We start from the raw sequence: 17399 nt of genomic DNA on the forward strand, positions 1-17399 counted from the left end.
CCCCAAATGCACGCTTGACATATTTTCTTGCAAATTCTTGTGCTGTAGCAAAATTTTTCTTCTTATTTCCTTGTGGAGATGATCGTCTTTACAAATGTTGACTACTAGGGATAAATACTATCCGCAAGGTAGTACCCCATAGTGTAGTCATTGCCACTGATTAAATAATTGATTGGAGGAACACATTCTTGGATAAGTTTCGTAAAAATAAAAGATCTCTCTATCACATTAATATTGTTATGTGAACCGGGCATACAAATCATATAAAACAACTACTTCTAAAATAATAGTTAGTTTACGGATGTGGTTGGAATACATACATTTCCAAGTAGCGGGACACTTTTTTCAATTTCAATACATGCAATCAATGCTTCCCAGCATTCTTCGGAATCCCCGTTGTTTACCAACTGCAAGCAATTGAGCAATATCATTGACATTTAGAGATCACAAATATTTATCTAAAAAACACTTACTATTGTCTTCATGAATTTTTTTAGGCTCTCCATTGCGGTGCTTTCTCTAATATGTATGTATTCATCCATAAAATCTTCAGTAACCTCAAAGGCCAACATTTTAAGTGCTACGACTATCTTTTGTATAGAAAATAAATCGAGTCTTTCGGTATTATCTCTTCTCTAAACGAAGTAGGGTTTGTAAGCCTCTACCTCATTTAAAATATGGAGAAATATGAGACGACTCATCAGAAATATTCTTCGAAATATATTGGATTTTTTGCGAAATAGTCGCAAAAAAGGCACTCGTGCCCTTAAATATGATTACGCCGAATAAATTTACGACGTTGGTGCCATGATGCCTCAATGACTCTCCATCGGCCTTGTCATTAAGAACAACATCCAACTTATCTCCAGAGGATAAGTATGCGAGCAATTTGCAAAAGCATGAATGAACCATTTGATTAAGAGAGTGGGAGATGAGGGAGGAATGTTGAATTTTGGTTCTTAGATAAAATTAGACTTGGGTTTTTGAGAATGTGAATGCAAGAAGAAAGCGTATTTATAGTGAAAAAAATTCCGGTTATATATAGGACAAAAAATGTTACCGTTAGAAAATGACAAAAAATGTTACCGTTAAAAGCAGTAATTCAAAATATTACCGTTGGAGAAAGGATAAAAAATTTTACCGTTAGAGAAAGGACAAAAAATGTTACTATTAGAGAAATGACAAAATTTTATCGTCCATACGCGAGTAAGTATTACCATTAGAGAAACTGAAAAAAAATATTACCGTTATATGAAAATGAAAAAAATGTTACCGTTAGACAAATGCAAATCAAATATTACCATTATAAAAAATACCATCGCGTTGAAAATGCACATATTAAAAAAAATTATTATTTTTAATACCGTTGTTGGTTTGAAAAATAATATTGTATCCGGGAAAAAAAATGTACAAGTATTTATAAAATTAGTAGAATGTGATATTTGAAAACAAAGGATAAGAGTCTGGTTTGTTTTCACGAACCATTTCAACTCATCTCATCATTACAACTGTCTCAAATCCTCATATAAAATAAAATAAACAATTCAATATTTTCAAATCCCAAAACAAAAATAAAATTAATAATTCAAAATTTTCAAATCTCAAAATAAAAATATATTCTAATAATATTTTATTCAATTTTTAACTTTAATCTTAACTCATTTCATCTCATTTGTGAAAACAAACAAGTAGTTAAGAATGATAATGGAAGTGAGAGAGAAATGAGTAAGAAAGAAAGAATAGAAGACCATTATTTTAATAGAATAAAGAAATGATAGCAAATGAGATATAAGAATTTTTTTGAGATGGATAAAATTTAGGATAAAATTATAAGAAGTGTCATTTCTAGCTAAAATTTAAGAAAAACTTTTAAGGAACCAGATAAAAATGCTCTAAGAGATCTAGTAAATTTTTTTAGAGAAATTCTATTTGCAGTTTCCATTTGGGGATTGTATGTGCAAACCTTTTATTAAATGAGAAAAAATATAATTTTAGGAGGGATATTTTTGTAATTTTAAAAAATTTTAAAGATAAAAGTGACTAGGCTTGTATTACAATCCATGAATAAAAACTGTATGTAACATTGCTCATTTTTTTTTAGGGCTTGGTCAAGTTATTACTCAAATTCGACTTAGCGAACGTCTAGGGCTTTCTATCGTCTGGGCCTTTGCTATTCAATTCCCATCAAGTAGACTTCTACTATGGTCATACCTAGTTGGAAAGGATAAGCCATCCAAGATCGGCTTAAGGTTCTGCTTGGTAAGTGAGATAAAAATTTTGAGTTTAAGATAAAATATTAAAATATTATATTTTAATATTATTATTGTTTTGAGATTTGAAAAAGTTAAGAAAAAGTTAAATTATTTATTATATTTTGTATGGAGATTTGGAAAAGTTGTAATGATGAAATGAGAATTTTGAGTTTGAGATGAAAATTTTTGTTTACCAAACCGAACCTAGTCAAACTCAAATTTAGCTAAATTCGTTTATTAAGTGTCTGTTTGGGATTATGTTAGGAATCTTAAAATGTATTTAAATATTTTTAAAAGCTATTTTATGAAAAAATTAGGTTGTTTGGGTGTTACATATTAAATAACTTTTAATTTCAAATAAACTAAAAAGTATATTTGATAAAAAGTATCATTTTGATATTTTTTCTCAAACATGTTTTTTTGAATAATGCGGAACGTAATTCGAATTTCAAAAAGGCTGTCAATGGACAAAAATATCCATACAACTTTAAGATAATTACAATTTTCAAACTTTTCAAGATATGATCATAATCTTTAAAAATTCAAATAATAGTCATTTCTATCTCAGAAAATACTTTTTTAATTTGTTTCTAAACAAACATAAAATGTGTTAAAGTGTTTTAAACATATAGTTATCAAATAGTAAATAATTTTTTAATAGTAAAATTTATTATATAAGTTATAAATTTTAAAGTTATAAGCTATATTTTTCATTGTAATTTTAAATATGCATTAAATGAGCTATATATTCGTGAGATCAAAGTCGAGAAGTTCAAATTCCTTTTTTTTTTTTTTTTATAGTATTAACTTATTAAATACTTGAAAAGATAATAAGAAATTATCATGTTGTTAATAGTACTACACGTGTTGTTTGAGTCTTTTATAAATATAGAAAACTTGCTTGTTAAATGTTTTTTTATATAGTCAAAAGCATGCAACTTCCGTGAAAGTTTTTCTTAAAAAAATAAAATCCACCTGGAAATATTTTAAAAATCTATATTTTATGGGGTTTTAATTTAAAACACTAATCAAGAGTCGTCCACCATAATCAACCCCTATTCAAGTTTTGCCGATTAGCACTATATCATTTACCAACCATGCATTGGATGCGTACCTTCCTGCATATGATGAGTAAGTAGCATTTTCGCTCTGTTTAATTATATAAATAATATACAATGAGATCAAATATTTTTATAAAAATTGAATAAAATATTATTATAATATAATTTTTTAATATTATTTAATTTTTTATTATTTATATTTTATATAAAAAATAAATAAAAATTATAATAATAAAATGAAATATTTTAAATAAATAATATAAATTATTTGTCAAGATATTTTATAAGGCGATAATTAGTACGTGTTCGGCAATAAATACGTTTATTTACTTTTTATATTTCCTAGGAAAAAAGGCAAGACGGAGCAACAGGAGGTAGCTCGGACCAACCTTCATTGAAACCAAACTTCGTTGGGGGCAGAATCATCAGATCCAGATGATTATGGGTGCACAATCACTCCATCTCACCAACCCCAAACACGCGCATGCATGATGCACGCACCCTGTCTCTTTCTCCCTGCAGCATACGGATACGATAAAAATAGGTACATTTCCCATTGGACGGTCGCACAGAGATAGAGACGCGCGCACAGGTTTGAGACTAGAAGTGGCCTTCTTTTTGTAATACCCAACCTCTGTCTCTCTCTCGGGGCTGTCAGCCAGTCCCTGCGCTACGTTTCGATCCCCTTCCGTTGCTTGCTTACTTCCAGGTTGTGTGTTTCCTTGGAAACCCCTTCCAGACTATCGTTCTACGCCTGCTTTTGGGACCCACTAATCTCTTTTTATGGGTATGGTAACGGTCGCACATACTGTAGCTCTGTCTTTGTATCAGCGGGTATATTCTATCTCTGTTACTCTACATGTGGATCTAAGGCTTTCTTTTTCTTTTCAATCAGATTCGATTTTCTGAGACACGAGGCCAGATTCTTGGTTTTGGGTTCCGATTGTTTTTGCTCTTATTTCGTTGGATTCTCTCAGGGACGGTGCAAATCCGCTCCAGTAAGTTTCCTGGTTTTATTCAAGTAGTTTGTCCTTTTATATTTGTTATGGATTCTGTTCTATTTGAAAAACACGTTTAATTGCAAATGTAATGAATTTGTCCAACTTCTTTTCGTTTCCAAGATAATCCATCAAAACCAATTCCAGACAGAGAAGTGCTAACAGTTGCCATTTCTTGCGTATCATTCTAGATTGATTTGAACAAAATGAATTAACATTAGATGACAGTGACATGTAACCGCATAAACTGAAACTTCATCATGTTTAATGCAAACGAAGAATTGGTCCGCTAGTGGAAGCTGCCAGATTTCGTTTTAGCTTGTACTGTTTTATTGGTGTGTTTGTTTTCTTCGGTGAGATCAATGGTTGCGTAGTTAGAAGCACAGAGATCTGTACTTGCTATATAATTTCTTATCGGTATCGGGAAGCCAGTTATAATCAGGCATCCATGGTGAGAAATTGGTCTTGCAGCTAATATCACTGTATCGACGTGGAGAAACAAAATTGGGATTCTCTTTTTTATATCGATCAAGCATCCCAGGCATCTGGAATTGTACTTATGCTTAAGATCTTATTTTATCTGTAAACGTCCTGTTTTGCACTCTTTCTTCTTGTTTCTTTATTTTCAATCTGATATTTTACTCGAAGCTTGGAAAACTATCCCGATTGGTACGTGTATTTACGTATCAAAAAAGGGGATTTGAATTCGAAAGGATATGTTGTTGTTTTTTCCTTGGTTAGTCACATGGGCATCCTCAGAACTTTAAAGAGCAAAGTAGTTTTTGCATGCTTTAATCAATTGCATTAGTTTGGGTAAGTAACAAGAAAATGAATGCAGCATAACGTTTCATTCCCTGCACTAGTTAGTCTGTAAATTAGGATGATCATTATGTATGGGTTCTAAATTCTACTTTCCTTCAACACCACAACTAAATGCAAAAACCGTGGCTTTCATAACATTTGTCTCTGATGGCTAGAAATGAGGATTCTAATTCATTCTAACAGAAGAATTAGGTATAGGGAAGTATGGCAAGCATATATATATATATAGGGAAGTATGTCAAAAGGGATCTAAATATATTTTTACTTATCAAAGGGATTTCAATGAATAGGGAAGTATGTCAAGCATGTGTGTGCGCACGCACAATGAAATGCAATATAATGTTTTAAAGCGTTGGTCTCTAGGCAATGGCAATGGCAATGGAAATGGAGAGACTAATTGACAATGGATAGATACCATCCACCCTCCCATTTCCTTCTCTCAGTCTTCTGTTCCCATCCTTTCTCTTCTATCAAACAGACCTAAACAATTTGTTAATATATTTAATCTATTACAAGAATGAATTTCTGCAACTAATCTTCTATCATATTTTTTGTTCTTAATTTGAAAAGTTTGAGGGCCCCTTGTTTAGATTATTTTTCCTTAAAGATATTAAAAACCATCAAGTCCAATACTGATGATATTACACGTGCTTCAGCCAGATATGAGGCTTTAAATATTCCAACTCACATGTCCTGTAGAATTGTAAACAAGCCGCCCAACCGAGTATTGGGCTGTTCAATCTTTTTGTAATTAAGATGATGCCAGCTCAAGATATATTTGAGCTGCAGAATTTTCACTCAAGGTCAATTCTACATATTCCATCTTCTTTTATGTGCCTAACAAAACTCTTATGTCTCTGACATTTCTTCTTACAAGCTCAACACTCTGGAACTCCAATTCTTTTCTATATGCACTGACATTTGTTTCAGCTGCTCTTGAAAGGGTTGTATGTTGGCAAAGATTTTGAAAACTTATGCCACACTGTGATACCACGTCAATGTGAACCTTAACCAGGCAGGTTGAGCAATCATGATTGAATTTTGAATTGTTAAGAGTAGGGAATGGACTTGGTTATGATTGCTAGCTTGTTTCTGTCAGGCTGTATAAAAATTTCAGTGGATTCAATCATGTACTAGGCTCAAGCTTCATTTTCATTAGATTAATTTGAAAGTTTAACAAAATTTGTCTGTTGAGCATGTTTTAGCTGAGAGTTGAAAAAGGCTCAGTTGAGTGAGCATACTAACTCTCTGGGAAAATTATATCTGCCAAGGAGAGATGGTTTTTCAATTTATTTGCGTGGGTTCATGGATTTATATTTTTTCTCATAATTTTCAACACATTCAAAATGATACCTCACAGGCAGCGTACTAGAGGGCATTATTTAGGTTTATTTGCTGTTGGAAGGCATAGGATCTGTTGTAGGTGATTTTTCTGGAGTTGTCCTAGACCTGGCTTCTAGCAAAGGCCAGTTCAATGGTTAGTGTTGTGTTTTTAATGTTAGAAAATTTCTCAGACAAACTAGTAGTTTTTTAGTCGTTTAAGATAACAACTTCCAATAGAGATCATTTTGTGAGGTTTATGCTATCTGTTAGATTCCTTCTGTCCCTATAAGAATATTTTTTTCCAACAGTGAATCCTTTTTTGCAATATTTCATCTGCTAATGAAGAACCAATACACCCATTCCTACTCATTTCATCTCGTTGCATTATATTTTATTTTTGAATGGATGCAAATGGAAAACTGTACTCGTTTTCTGTCACAAGCCCTAAGCTCCCAAGTAGAAATATTCTCAGCACTGTTTGTTACATTCATAAAAGTTTCTCTTTTATTATAAGCCAGGTATGCTTTTTTATTCCCGAAATTTATTCGTGTGCATTTGTAACTGTTCCCTTGTAACATAGAAATTTGCAGATGGGGGATGTTGCAAAGGATTTGGCTGCTGGGACTGTTGGAGGAGCAGCACAATTGATTGTCGGACATCCCTTTGACACCATTAAGGTCAAGCTCCAGAGCCAGCCTGCTCCACTTCCAGGCCAAACTCTCAAGTATGCAGGTGCAATGGATGCTGTCAGACAAACAGTAGCTGCTGAAGGCCCTAGAGGTTTGTACAAGGGTATGGGGGCTCCACTGGCCACTGTGGCTGCCTTCAACGCTGTCCTCTTCAGTGTGAGGGGACAAATGGAGGCATTATTGCGATCTCAACCGGGTGCTCCCCTTACGGTTAACCAGCAAATAGTCTGTGGGGCAGGGGCTGGGGTTGCCGTTTCTGTTTTAGCTTGCCCTACTGAATTGATCAAGTGCAGGTCAGTACAACAGTCATTACTTTCTTTATCCTTGTATCGTGTGATCTGATTTTGAAGTCCCTGAGAGTGCATTTAGATATCTTTTAATTCTATGGGAGAATTTTCCAAACCTTCAACCTTGTTATTGGATATATTATAAAGAACAGGTTGCAAGCCCAGAGTGCATTGGCAGATTCTAGTTCAGCCAGTGTGGCAGTGAAGTATGGAGGCCCAATGGATGTAGCCAGGCATGTTCTCAGATCAGAAGGTGGTGTAAGGGGTCTCTTCAAAGGATTGGTTCCTACTATGGCACGTGAGGTTCCCGGAAATGCTGCTATGTTTGGTGTCTATGAAGCTCTGAAGCAGTTTTTTGCTGGTGGTCAAGACACTTCTAAATTGGGAAGAGGCTCTTTGGTTGTGGCTGGAGGTCTAGCTGGAGCTTCCTTCTGGCTGTTGGTCTACCCAACTGATGTTGTCAAGAGTGTAATTCAGGTAGATGATTACAAATATCCCAAGTTCTCTGGCTCCATTGATGCTTTTAGAAAGATCCTGGCCTCAGAGGGAGTGAAGGGCCTGTACAAGGGCTTTGGACCTGCCATGGCCCGAAGTGTTCCTGCAAATGCTGCATGCTTCTTGGCATATGAGGTGACAAGATCAAGTTTGGGATAATCGCTTCTTCCGGTGTTATTCACTCCCAAGAATTTAATGTTAGCCGTTCAAGAGATTGTTTTGCAATGCTGGCACGCTCTTTGCAATCTGTAATTTCATTTGGTTGCTGGAAGAAACCACCTTTCATCATTTGATATATAAAAGCACCTATTGCTGAACCTTGCTTATAAGATGTTCTCGGATATGAACTTTTATGTGAGCACATTGGATGGTGGACATAAAGAACTTTTGGTGCCAAAGAAAGGCCCCCCAACGAGGGTTTTGTTTCCACGTTTCAGTCAGGCTTGGCCATAGTTGTGATAAATGACTTCACAAGGTCTGCCCATTTTACCATTATATACTTGTATTTAGGAATTTTAACTTTCTTTTACCAGCTTTAGCTAAAACCTGTTTGGTGCTTTTACATGTTTCGGAAGATAAGAAGAGGTTTTGTTGGAGGGAAAACTGACATTATGACAAACTTCATAAAATGTGGACGTTGGACTGGAAATTATTGTTGTCTTACCAAGTTACCTTATCATTTTCCTCATCTTTTTTCCAGAGTTTTGAATACTATATCGGATACCGTACTGATCAAGATATTGGAATGGATATTTCAATACTGATACTGTTTCATGTACCGTTTTGAAATAATCGATATATGAATAAATTATATATAAAAATTATATTCTAAAATAATAGTCTATAGATGAATAAATTATATATAAATACATATATATATAAATTATAAATAATTTGGTTTGAATTGAAGGTAAAAAAAAAATAAGTTTGCAGTTTAAAGAAATGAAAAAAAAAAGAATAAAGGCTAAAATACCGATCGGTATGTAGATTGGTATAAACTGAAATATTGATAGATCAACTGATACCGGTCAATATAGTTAGTATTTAGAGTATTACGAAATAGGTATAATATCGATCCTTGGCCAATAGCCGGTACAACACAGCATATACCGGTCATACTGGCCGATATCGGTAAGATATTTAAAACTGTACTTTTTCCCTCCTTACAGCTACACAGGTACTACAGTGCTCCAATAAATTAATAATTAGGTAGGTAGAGCTGCTAAAACAATCACGATTTTTTTCCCAATTTTTGCAGCTGCTAAAACAAACACGATTTTAACACAATTTTTTTCCCAATTTTTAATAACTTTTATTTGTCAGAAGTTGACCGGTAAATTTTGCCTTTTTTTGTGTTCAAAACAATTCTGCAATTGGAAATGTGGGCCAAACGGATTTTGGGCTGGGCGGAGGGTTCTGCTGGGAAGGGGAAGACAGCCCTTGCTCCAACTATCCCAATTTTTAAGGAGAATTCAAATCATTTTAAAAACTTTACACCCAAATTTCCAACTAAGGCAGAAAAAATAGAAGTGCGGACCATTTGCAACCTGTAGCTCAAATCAAACTCTTTTTGAAGCATTTTCTAGATGTACATACCGTATGATAGGAAGACAGAATCAATATATGTAAAAACAAAAATGCACCCGATAGAAGACAAGATGATCATTGATCACAACCAACCTCTTCCATAGCCCCTAAAAATGCCAGCTTCTTTTGCTCTTAAAAGATTACTAACTTCCCGCTTTACAACGCTAGTTGCTGAATATTACTGCCATCCTGTCGAATCTTTGACTCGAAGAAAAGCCTTACTGTTGAGTAGATATCTGCAGGTTCGGCCATTGCACCATTGCCAGAATCCCCACATGCCTGCCTCTTAGTGACAGGCGGGATGAGAGAAATCCCGAGTTCATCAATTGACATAAGAAGTCGTTCTGTGAAAGGATTTTTCCACATCATTGTGTTCATGGAAGGTGCAATAAAGAATGGCTTGCTGTAATCCCATGCTCGGACAATGCATGTTAGTAAATTGTCGCACAATCCCCCAGCGATCTACAATAAGAGCAAATCATATGCCTTCAAAACGTACTAGGAAAATAATAAGATAAAAATTTTGACTATTCAAATAAAATAACAAACAAAATACACAAACAGGCATGCAGAGGGAGTAGAGAAAATGGCATAAGCAGCCATATGTGTCATTCTTAGAGGCAGAAGGATCTCCCTGAGACATGCATGTTCTACTACTTTGTTATACATGTACAAATGCACATGTGTACTCTAGACTATAACCAATCACAGGTATCAGTCCACCCTTTTTTCCTTAAAAACAAATGTGAATTCATAAGAGAGATTCATTGCTAGAAAACAATTGTGACTTGAACTCAGATGATAGACACTCACCATACAGAATACTCGCATAAGACTTTGTACTAAGCCTATATGCATGCAGTATGGGCCCAATTATGTAGGGGGAAAACGAGTTTCAAGGTTGATGACATCTTAATTATTAATCACTGCACTCCTAGACACCCAAAATAAGCAGAGACAGACATGCAAGCATTATTGAATACTAGTATTTTGCAAGACTACCAAAAAGGCCTAACAACAGGGTCAAGGTAACCTGGTTGTCACAATGCTAAAAAGGGATCCTATGCACCCAGAACAGCAACGATTCAAGCTCAGTACTGTAACCAAAAGAATGGAAGAAGCACAAGGTATGGAAACATTTCTCTATCGCGTATAAAAAAGTATCTTGATATGCCTATTCAGCATAAATTTCACTCTCAATACATGCCATTATATCATTTCTTCATAGCTTCTTATGTATTCATATTAAACCAATCAGACAAGCAACATAGCTAATTTTCAGTGACAGGCAGTTCAATTCCAATATCCATTCGTCCCCTCAGATTTATGAAGTGCTTCAACTAAGAAAAGAAACCACTTTCATGCATTCCCCTTTCTTTTAACCCTTTTTGTTCAACAACCAAATTGGATGGTAGAGTTACTCAATTTCCAGGTTGTGAAGTAATCAACTGTCTGAGTAAATGTGTGCCGTGTCCAATAAAAATGTTAAATTGTATCTCGTTGACAGTAAAAGTTCAAAGAGGGACTGTTTCCTTGAAATTTCTCAGATATTTTACCTTGCCAAGTGTGTTGGCTGACAATGGAGCAATAACCATTATATCAGCCCATCGGCGCAGCTCAATGTGAAGCACATTATCGCCAATTCTATTCCAACTAAACCATTCATCCTCTTCAGTATACAGAACTACATTCTTGGGAAGTGACACCCTATCTATGAAATGCAAAGATGCCTGTGTGGCAACTGCTCTTACTTCTGCCCATTCTGAAAAGCAATGGCAGAGCTTGCCAAACTTTATGGCTGCCACACTTCCACTAGCAGCAAGTAGAATCCGTGGTTTCCTGGGAATAACTTTGACTTGTATTGGAATCCTTTCTGCACAGGCAGGTTCTGAGCATGCCATTACCTATTCATAGGAATGCCAACAATATTCTTATCCAAGATTCACGTTGTATCTCAACATATATGCCACAAGCAGATTGACTCGTAACAAACCTTTTACTAGAATTGGTAAATTTTTTAGCACCAGCAGAATTTAAAAGTAACTAACAATACATTTCAATAAATTCTTTAAAAATTAGGCCAAACTGCAGTGAAGAAAAAAAGTTCTGTAACAACCATGCACAGATCAACTGAGTATACAGAGCAACAAAAATTTGTGCAGTGTGAGCACACATTAAACTGCTATTAATGTAAGCAACAAGTAACCTCGCGTTTCAATTGCTCCATGCAGAATAAACGTTCTCTAGAACAAAAATAAACAGCAGGGAGAAAACATAAGGTATTACACTGATTGATTTAGCTTAGGCATTGTTTCTCTGGGGGAGCCATTGGTGCAGAGTTACACGGTGGTGCATAAGAAAAATCCTAGTATAAATTAAGATTTTAAATATAAAATAAAATCGAGACATAAAGTAAGCTTTTGAAATTAAATCAATCACATAGGTACCTCCTCAAGCTAGGCATGCTTGTGTCTACAAGAACATCACTCTTATGTAAAAGACAGACTCGCGAAACAAACAAAATAAAAAAATAAGCACAAAGATTATGAGCGGACAAGAACCTAAAAGGTGCATGTTATAATACAAGACAGATTACTTGGTAATCTTACAAGAACTCTCCTCCACTACTATGTTCAAACCAAAGAAAGAAAAGAAAAATAAAAGGAAAACGGAAGAAAGGCATATTCCAGCTAGATGTAATTGAGACATGAGTTCCTTTATCCCAATCCATTATATTGAGAGCCAATTAAGGATCACAGCTTATCATTAGCTGCAAAACAAAGGGCCAACACTAACCAAAGCAGGGGTGAAATGATTAACCCTAGTGTCATGGACCGAGACTCGCAGACTCCTGCTTACTTGCGAACGTGCAGCACACTTGGCACCTAAAACTCATGAAGAAGTTACCAATCCAACAACGGCAATTATAAACTATAATTCTGAAATATGAGAATTGAAAACAATCAAGGAGGGGACTGATGAAACACTAGAAAGCAAAATGATAAAACTTTGACTACCCAAAAAAGGTGGGAATAAGACATGTACACATCAAATACACAAAACCCACAGAGAGAGAGAGAGAGAGAGAGAGAGAGAGAGAGAGAGAGAGAGAGAGAGAGAGAGAGAGAGAGAGAACAGGATCTGGAAAGGCATGAAAATTGCCACAAAGAATTCAAGAGTTGAGGTGCCCCTCTAACAAAAGATTGATTAAAAGATAATAAGAATATAATAATAAAAAACTAAAAAGATATTGAATTCAGGATTGTTGAATATTGGAGTGATTTTAGTTCATCTAGAGCTACAAAAATACAAATATTGACTACAAGAGAAGTCCACTCCATAGATAAGGAGTTAAAAAGGTATGAAATTGCAATGATTTGTAGGTTCAGTTGTAACAGAACAATCACATGAATCTAATAAGCACCACGATTAAACATAATTCAAGCTATCACTACTTATCAGAAAAACAATGCAAGCTATCACGATTAGAAGTCCAAGATATCCCAAGTACCAAATCAATGAATCTATCATTAAGTTGGTTAAAAATACAACATTAGCATACTTGCTAAATCAATCGTACAAATTACAGGAACTAGAGAAACCTGGCATAACGTCAAGCAACCAATTTATACATAAAGAGAACAGTGCAATGAAGCAGAAATATCAGGTGTGAATAACAAACAACAGGATGGGATATGAAGGAACATGCTAGAGTACCTAAAACATTATTTAAAGAAGATTCTTCAGACACGTCATGCATGGGGAACTACCAACAACGCATGTGTAATAATTTTTTTTTTATTATTGGCTCCAGGTGTCTAGGAATAGCATCCAACTAATCTCGGGGGAGGCCCTCGGCAAAGAGTTTCTCGCAAGTGCACCTCGGGCAATTCATGGAGAAAATCCCTAGTCTGATAATCCTAGATATTGTTTGTAACCAAAGGAATTTGAACCTTAGACCTGGGGGCACACCCCAAGCCCAAGGCCTTACCACTTGAGCCAACCCCAAGGGTTTACAACGCACGTGTAATAATCATCATGTGGGAACACTGAATCGAAAAGAAAATGATGCTTTGATCACAAAGATAGTCCCGGATTTTTCTTTATATTTTAAGCAATGATTAACAAGTAGTAATCGCACGAACCAAAGTATTTACCACGGGAAATTTAGAAATGTAAGAAAATTAAGCAAGTACAAGTGACAGAAGCAAAAGTAGCATGAAGTAACTAAGACATCAAATACAAATCCCTTCCTATATCAACAGCCAGGGTAACACAAACATACATTAACACAAAGATGGAATTTTTTGTTCGAATACAAGAAAAACAATTCTTGCGGGCTATTGACAATGACACACCCACCAAGAAACTCTAAAATAACGGTAAATGAAAAGAAATCAACATGATCCGATTATCAGAACATATGTTGACTATGTTGGTAAAGAATGCAAGAAACTTTCAAGAAAAATTAATGGGTCTTCTTTTACCATTTATTAATATCAAAAGAATTATCTTGCTTTCTTTTCCATGGTATTTTTCAGTAATTAGACAGATAAAAAACTGAAGGTTCTCTAAAATAAGTGAAAATGTAAAGATTGACCGGCCAATGCAAGGCTTGTATGGATTGAGGGGTAAACAACAACTAAATATTTTGTATTTTGTACGAAGACAATTGAACTTACCTGTACTAGAGAGTTTAAATTCCCAATTGGTGTGAGTCCTTTTAGGGTTCTTTTCCTACAAAACTCAACAAGGTGGAGGGCTAAAGGAATCGTATTTCGGTCAAGGAAACGTTTCTGTTGTCTACTCCACCAAGTTTCAAGGCTCAAGCCTCCACTGCTCTGTTTCAGATTCGTATTTCTTTTTTTCCCCCCAACTCTCTCTCTCTCTCTCTCTCTCTCTCTCTCTCTCATACACACGCATTTATGTCTTAATTGGTATTGCCGGGGCGGGATAAGTCGGATTTGTACCGGATCAGATTTAATATTTTAATTACCCTGGTAACCTAGTTGGCCCAAGTGACATGGGCGTTTTGCTTGAAGCCTGAAGGTATGCTCTTTCTAATTAGGGCCGATTGAGCTGCTGAATCCTTTATGAATATTAGCAAATTAAGATAGTAGAGTGAGTTTTATAAGATTCACTTAAAATAAATTTAAATATATTTAGATATTAAAATAAGTTTAGATATATTTATGAAAAATTAAAAAAGATTATAGATCACGCATATAAAGAAGTGTTGAGTTAAAAAAAGTTATGAGTATAATGTGTAAAGAGATTTTAAATTGAAATGAGTTTAATAATTTGAGAGTTATATATTTAGATATTACACTTAACTTAAAACTAGATTGAACTGGATTAATTTCAATTGAATTTAACCTCCAAATGGGCCTAAGATTCAAATCTCATTTAGTACAAATTATTTTTTTAAGAGCTATCATGTTGAGAATTTTTTTCTAACCCAACTGGTTAATTTTGTATATGAGTTTTACGGTTTGCGAATTATGATAAGAATTATCGGTTTTGAATAATGTTAAATTGAGTTCAAATTATATATTATTCAATCTTAAGTCAATATGTTTAATTAAATGGTTCAAATCTTTTATTTTATTTTATTTTATTTATACAGGAGTGGAGGGCTCGAATCTATTTCTCTCATTTGTAGACCAAGTGATCTTATGCCATCTAATCCAAATGAACTTGACATCCTTTTAATTAATTAACTTATATAAAGATGTTTAAAAAAATACCAAAGTAAGTTTATTAAAATTGATAGATAAACCTATGAGATAAAATATATAACAATTTATGCCAGCTATTTTTTTTTTTTTTATAGAGGAAATAGATTTCATTTCATTTAATGAAACCAATGTTACAGTTGTAACTGTAAATATAAGAAAATAATTTAGATTACAAGTCAAACTACTCATCTGTTTGAGACTTTTCCGCACACAAATTTCTTTATAACATACATTGTCTTAACTTTTATAAGATCTCTACTAACAAAGCCTTATGAGATATAAAACTATGTAAAAACATAGATATCAATCCCGATTTGTCTAAAAATATAATACTTTGTAAAAACAGAGATAACCATCCCTCAACCTCCAAAGGAGGAGAGGGAATCCAACTCCCATACTCCAATTGAGGAGGGGGAAAACCACCCCCCATCTTCCAAAGGATGAGAGAGTTCTCCTACTATGGACAACAAATCTAATAGGCTATTTCTTTTTATTGTTACCTAACACTACCAATAAAATACAGCAAAATTAAAGAGACTTAAAAAACACTGGAATTCAAAATACATTGAAGCAAATAAGGATGTAGTGACGCGTGTCCTTCACGCGACACTCTAGGAGTATGCTGGACTGTCGATCCTAAAGATGCCGAAGTCACTGACCTAAAAAACGTTGCACGTGTCGGCAGCAGACCCTCCTGTGTATAGAGTACACGCTACTCCTTTTGATGAGACCTTCGATAGTTAGGAAGATTAATGGCTTAGGAAGCCAGTGGTAGGGTGCGTGGTGGGCTCAGACCTCCAGAAAACATCAAAATGGCATCCCTCCATGCTTTGACTGGAAAAAATAAAAACAAAAAGCGGCTAGAAGGAAAGTGGAAGGGAAAGGGGGGGGTGGGGGGGAGCTCCTCCGCTCTTTGGGCAATTATCAATTTGGGTGGTTGTCTAGAGAGAAGGTAAAGGTTCTTTCTCTAGAAATATTTAGGGCCAGCTCCAATTTCTATTTCTATTTATGCTAGCTATTGAACATATTTAAATCTGTTCAAACAATGAATGATTTTTTCATAAACATAAAATACAATTCCATAATAAATTCGAGTTTGATTCTGTCTAAATCATCAATTAATTGCTCAAATGTAACTCATTTATACCTTTATCAAGAAGTGGCATGCAATATTTTAAGTTTTACTCCATAGAAATTCATTCTCATTAAGAATTATGACATCTATATTTATTATTATGACATCTATATAAAGGAATAAAGGGAATATTCTTTTATTATTATGCTTCTATTCATCTCAAAAATCTTGTTTTAGGATTTGAAAGAGACAGGATGTATTTTCGGGAAGCTTTTAGGCAGCCAACCTTTTTTCTTTTTCTTTTTTCATTAAAAAAATTATTTCGTATTTATCACTTTTTTACCCTTAACTACTGTATGCTCTCCCAAGATCATGACACTTTTTAATCTTTTAAGGAGAGGTTTGGAAATAATTTTTATCTCATTCTATCTAATTTCATCTCATCTCCTTTGTTGCCCAGATGACTAACACAAGAGGGGGGTAAATTGAGTTGTATTAAAAAAATAACAATTATAAATCAAATATATAATATAAAATATAAACAAAATATGAAATAACAATAAATATAAAGAGTAAGGGTAAGAGAGAAGCAAGCTCAGTATGTTAACGAGGTTCGGCCCCACTGCCTACGTTCTCGCCTCAAGCTACCCCTTGAGGATTTCCAAATTCACTATTCAACCTCCTTCAGGTGGAGATAGAAACCTATTACACATTTGAACAACACCGCTACAAAGGATCCGTGTAGAACATCCTCTACACTTGCAATCACCTTACACGTGGTGATTCAACTATTCCCCGTGTAGAATACTTTCTACACGCACAAGGGTTATACACACCCTTTTTCTGATACAAAAGCCGATAGTGGGTATGTTATCAGAAAACACTCATCAATGAGTGAAATAAGAGCAATACAGTGCAAACTATATCTCTCAAAATGAACAAGGATTAAGGCTTAATGCTTAAAGAAGAGAGAATGAAAGTTTTGAATAAATGTTGTATGCTCTTGGTGTTGTGAATGTGAAACTCTCAAATGATCTATTTATAGGCATATGAGACTTCATATTCAAATTTA

At 34.5% G+C, this 17399-nt stretch overlaps 2 protein-coding genes across 5 annotated transcripts; one reads left to right on the top strand and one right to left on the bottom strand.

Annotated features, from left to right (window-relative positions):
• The first annotated feature begins 3648 nt into the window (after positions 1–3648).
• LOC122281808 (mitochondrial carnitine/acylcarnitine carrier-like protein) lies at positions 3649–8576 on the top strand. Of its 2 annotated transcripts, none has more exons than XM_043093609.1 (4): positions 3649–4100; positions 4209–4311; positions 7037–7438; positions 7585–8576. In XM_043093609.1, exons 3-4 carry the CDS (start codon positions 7047–7049, stop codon positions 8084–8086), a joined length of 894 nt encoding a protein of 297 aa, XP_042949543.1. In that variant the 5' UTR covers positions 3649–4100; positions 4209–4311; positions 7037–7046; the 3' UTR covers positions 8087–8576. The 2 variants fall into 2 exon arrangements, with proteins under 2 accessions (XP_042949543.1, XP_042949544.1); XM_043093610.1 differs by having other exon boundaries at positions 7047–7438.
• Positions 8577–9466: 890 nt separating this feature from the next.
• LOC122280845 (probable phosphopantothenoylcysteine decarboxylase) lies at positions 9467–14428 on the bottom strand. 3 transcript variants are annotated; one of them, XM_043091909.1, is made up of 4 exons: positions 14197–14428; positions 12311–12399; positions 11071–11418; positions 9467–9976 (listed from the first exon to the last, which is right to left on the bottom strand). In XM_043091909.1, exons 3-4 carry the CDS (start codon positions 11413–11415, stop codon positions 9671–9673), a joined length of 651 nt encoding a protein of 216 aa, XP_042947843.1. In that variant the 5' UTR covers positions 11416–11418; positions 12311–12399; positions 14197–14428; the 3' UTR covers positions 9467–9670. The 3 variants fall into 3 exon arrangements, with proteins under 3 accessions (XP_042947843.1, XP_042947842.1, XP_042947844.1); XM_043091908.1 differs by lacking the exon at positions 12311–12399; XM_043091910.1 differs by lacking the exons at positions 11071–11418; positions 12311–12399.
• Positions 14429–17399: the final 2971 nt, after the last annotated feature.

This window comes from Carya illinoinensis, chromosome 11, assembly GCF_018687715.1.
Source record: "Carya illinoinensis cultivar Pawnee chromosome 11, C.illinoinensisPawnee_v1, whole genome shotgun sequence".
Taxonomy (NCBI): Eukaryota; Viridiplantae; Streptophyta; class Magnoliopsida; order Fagales; family Juglandaceae; genus Carya; species Carya illinoinensis.